The sequence below is a fragment of the Sinocyclocheilus rhinocerous genome, unplaced genomic scaffold (assembly GCF_001515625.1).
Source record: "Sinocyclocheilus rhinocerous isolate Xijiao unplaced genomic scaffold, SAMN03320098_v1.1 scaffold1555, whole genome shotgun sequence".
NCBI lineage: Eukaryota > Metazoa > Chordata > Actinopteri > Cypriniformes > Cyprinidae > Sinocyclocheilus > Sinocyclocheilus rhinocerous.
This window is the reverse complement of record NW_015644043.1, coordinates 468,499-472,420: the sequence shown is the minus strand read 5'-3', so window position 1 is coordinate 472,420 and position 3,922 is coordinate 468,499. Positions and strand designations below refer to the sequence as shown.

At 35.7% G+C, this 3,922-nt stretch overlaps 1 protein-coding gene across 1 annotated transcript in view; it reads left to right on the top strand.

Annotated features, from left to right (window-relative positions):
- LOC107757906 (cholecystokinin receptor type A-like) overlaps positions 1 to 3,922 on the top strand; it is an 8,972-nt gene that overhangs the window by 1,763 nt on the left and 3,287 nt on the right. The window contains exon 3 of the mRNA XM_016575512.1: positions 1,838 to 2,096. Coding sequence (XP_016430998.1) covers positions 1,838 to 2,096 — 259 coding nt within the window. The remainder of the gene's footprint in view (positions 1 to 1,837; positions 2,097 to 3,922) is intronic.

Here is a 3,922-nt window from a genome sequence, read left to right as displayed (position 1 = left end):
TGAATACTTGATACATTTTTCTGAGTTCACTGCTGGAATGTTACAACCCTCCCGTATGGTCATCATATTTGTATTTGTTAAACATAGAAAAAAGGCTTGGATAATTGTTACAAATAAAATTAAAAAATCTACAAAATCTGTTGATTCAGATGACAGCAAATCATTTAACATACATAAACCGAACTAGAAATGAGACATTGGACTAGAAATTAGATTTTTTTTCTTACCGAAACTTACAACTTATACTTGTCAAGAAGGTTGAGGTAGGCTAAAATACTGTAGTAAATTGTTCTTCATTTTATTACTAACTTTTAACTTTTTTTAAACAATGTTTTATTACATTTACATTTACATTTACATTTAGTCATTTAGCAGACGCTTTTATCCAAAGCGACTTACAAACGAGGACAATAAAAGCAGTCAAAACTAACAAAAGAGCAACAATATATAAGTGCAAATGACAAGTCTCGGTTAGCCTAACGCAGTACACGTAGCAAGGTGTATATATATATGTATATATATTACATATAAATAAATAGTAAAATAATTGTACATTATATATTATATATATATCAAATAGTTAAATAGTTTTTGCTACCAAGCGAGAACCATGAGATTTTACTGGTATTGGTACTGACTTTAGTTTTGGAATTGTGTCTACACTAGTAGTAACTATGTTATTCTGCCAGAAAATCTGAGTATCATGATACATTATAGTATGGGAATGTTTGCATAATATTCACTGATATTACAAGCTTCGTAATGCCCTAAAAAAGGGCATCTGATAACATTGCATGCAAGAGGCAGTCTGTAAAGCAGGGGAGTCAAACTCAATTCCTGGAGGGCCGGAGCCTTTCAGAGTTTAGATTGAACCCTAATTAAACACACCTAATCAAGTCCTTCAGGCTTATTTGAAAACTACATGGTATGTGTGTTGGAGCAGGGTTGGAACAAAACTCTGCAGGGCTCCGGCCCTCCAGGAATTGAGTTTGACACCCCTGCTGTAAAGGGTCTCCTAACCAAAGGACATTACTTAATGTTCCAGCTGCTTTTTTTCTTGCATTTGGTTATAAAAAAAAAAGGTTGATTTAGAGATTCATTACTATTCATTAAGGGGCTAAAAGCACAGACCACAAACCCAGTGAAGCTTGCACTAATAGCACTAAAATGCATTATATTATATTGCAAGCCTCAATCGTAATGGCAAGACCACCGGTTTTTTATTATTATTTCCTATTATATTGCAAGTCACATCCATTGTGAATTCATATTTATGACTTTTGTGTAACAATTCTGAAAACTATTTATAGCCAGGTTCATTGCACATGCACTTCCAGATGTTGCAAATGTGCCGTGTAAACAATTTAGTAATGAGACAACGTCACTGCGTGATATCTCTGTATTTGATGCATCAGCATGTTTTATGTGTTTGTTTTGTGCTATTCTGTAATACTTGCTCATGATAAAGCTGACTCTTTTTTTACATTTACATACTCTGTTGTTATTACCGTGTGGGTATGTTAACATTCATAAGCAATCAAGCACTGTCGATTATTCAGAGGAGAGCTGGAGCTACGGTCTTACTTGTTGTAAAGGGTACAGTTACACTGTTAAAGTGCCAGCAGCCATTAACTTTATTAACATTTCATGCCTTTGTTATCAGGGCTTAGAGTTAGTTTGTTATGAAGTTTGCCTGTCTGTTTCCATTTTTGTGTTTACTGTTGTTTATAGAATCATACTGTTTAAACGTATATCACCTTCTTAGAATCACAATACTTTAACAAGCCCAGATTTATTTCTGTATGTGCAATTGAGTTCTGTGCATCCAAACATGCAGGTATTTCGGTGAGTGTATCCACATTCAACCTCGTGGCCATCTCTCTGGAGCGCTACAGTGCCATCTGCAACCCCTTTAAGTCCCGCACATGGCAGACGAAGTCCCACGCTGCAAAAGTCATCACAGCCACTTGGGTCGTGTCTTTTCTGCTCATGCTGCCTTATCCAATAGGCAGCACTCTGGTGCCTTTCATGCGCAGTAACAACAGCACAGGCAACATGTGCCGCTTGGTTTGGCCCAATGATGTCATGCAGACCTGGTAAGATTTATTAGGACTGTGTTTTTTATTTTTGATGATAAGTTGTTAAAGGAATAAGGACCAGAATAAAAATTCTGTCATCATTTACCCTCATGTTACTTGTATACTGTTATGTTTTCGGCAGCAGTTATTTACACTAAGTGTAAAAAAAGCTCAATGTTATTTATACTGAGTGTAAATACTGGTAGATACTGTTTGCAGTATAAGTGCAAATAGTGATAGATGCTATTCACACTAAGTGCAAATAGAAGTAATATACTGTTTGTACTAAAGGCAAAACATCTGAGCAGTGGTGGGCGGAGTTAGTGAAAATTGCCTTTGCTAACAGGATTATTTACACTCAGTGAGACATTGGCTTTTTCTTTCTGTGGAACACAACTCTTTTTTTAATGCAATAAGTATGTATATTGACCATGTATGTTACTGCTGAAATACACTACACAACTTTTCAAAGCTGAGTCGTCATACTTGCCGACTTTGTAAATTGTTACAGAGAGAAAAAAAATTGGGCATCATACGTAAACAGCTAAGGATCCCACACCACACTGTAAAAAAACTATTTTTAGAAGTTGTAAATAGAGCAAAGATTATTTGAGTATGTTTTACAAGAAAATACCATTTTAGTCTTTCTACTTCAAAATTGCATGGTGAATTCAATTTGCTATTTGCTAGCAATTTGAAAACTGAAAATTGTTTAAAAGTAAAATGTTTGTAATTTGTTCGGTGTACTTTTCAAGTCATTCTGAACACAACAAACCTGTGCAGAAATATGCATGTCTTTGCTATATATAACAATTGAAAATATGTGTTCTAAAAACAGCATAGTTTAAAACCTGAGCCTGTGCCCATCATACACTGCATGGTTTTTGATGAAATCTGTAAACTCTGACTGCCCGAAATCTGCAGACTGGCTCTGACTTTTGGCAGCTCCTCCAGACTGCAAATCAGGGGGAAAATATTGGAATGTAGCCTTGGAATTGAAAAATTCTACTTTTGTGTTTAACCAAAATAAATAATAATAATGATAATAATAAATTATATCTGGAGACAGGTTTGGAACAGCATGAGTAAATAATTTTAGCTTTGGGGTAAACGATTCTGTAAAATTAAACCTACCCAGAAGGTTTTTTTTTTCTTTGTTATTATTATTATTATTTTTTTTTAGCTAAAAGTACTGTGAAAACAGACACAAATATGGACCAGTTGCATAAACTTAAAGGGTTAGTTCACCCAAAAATGAAAATGAACCCATAAATTACTCACCCTCAAGTCATCCTAGGTGTATATGACATTCTTCTTTCAGACGAATCCATTCGGAGTTATATTAAAAATTGTCTTTGATCTTTCAAGCCGTTTAATGCCACTCAGCGGGTGTTGCATGCATCAGTCCAAAAGAAGTTAAATAAAAAGCGCCCATCCATAAAAAAAAAGTGTCTCACACGGCTCCGGGGGGTGAACAAAGGCCTTCTGTAGCGAATCGATGCGTTTTTGTAAGAAAAATATCCATATTCAAAACGTAATAATCACTTTAATGTAGCTTGCCGAACAGTTGTACACGGAAACAGTTCCGGGCTGATGACATATGAGTTCAGCTTTGCGCATGCGCCGGTGAGTCTCGTGAAAACCAACGTTTACAGGATCAAAGGAAGCAAAGTTTCCTTACTTTAGCAAAGGAAAACCAGTCTCCTCTTGGCTTATATCGAAATCCTCCAACATTCTTCTTTACAAATCCTCGTTCTGTACTTCTAATAAGTGACCGTTGTTTTGTTTTGATCTCTCCACTGCGTTTCCGCATTCGTCACTTCTGAGCAGCGCATGCGCAAAGC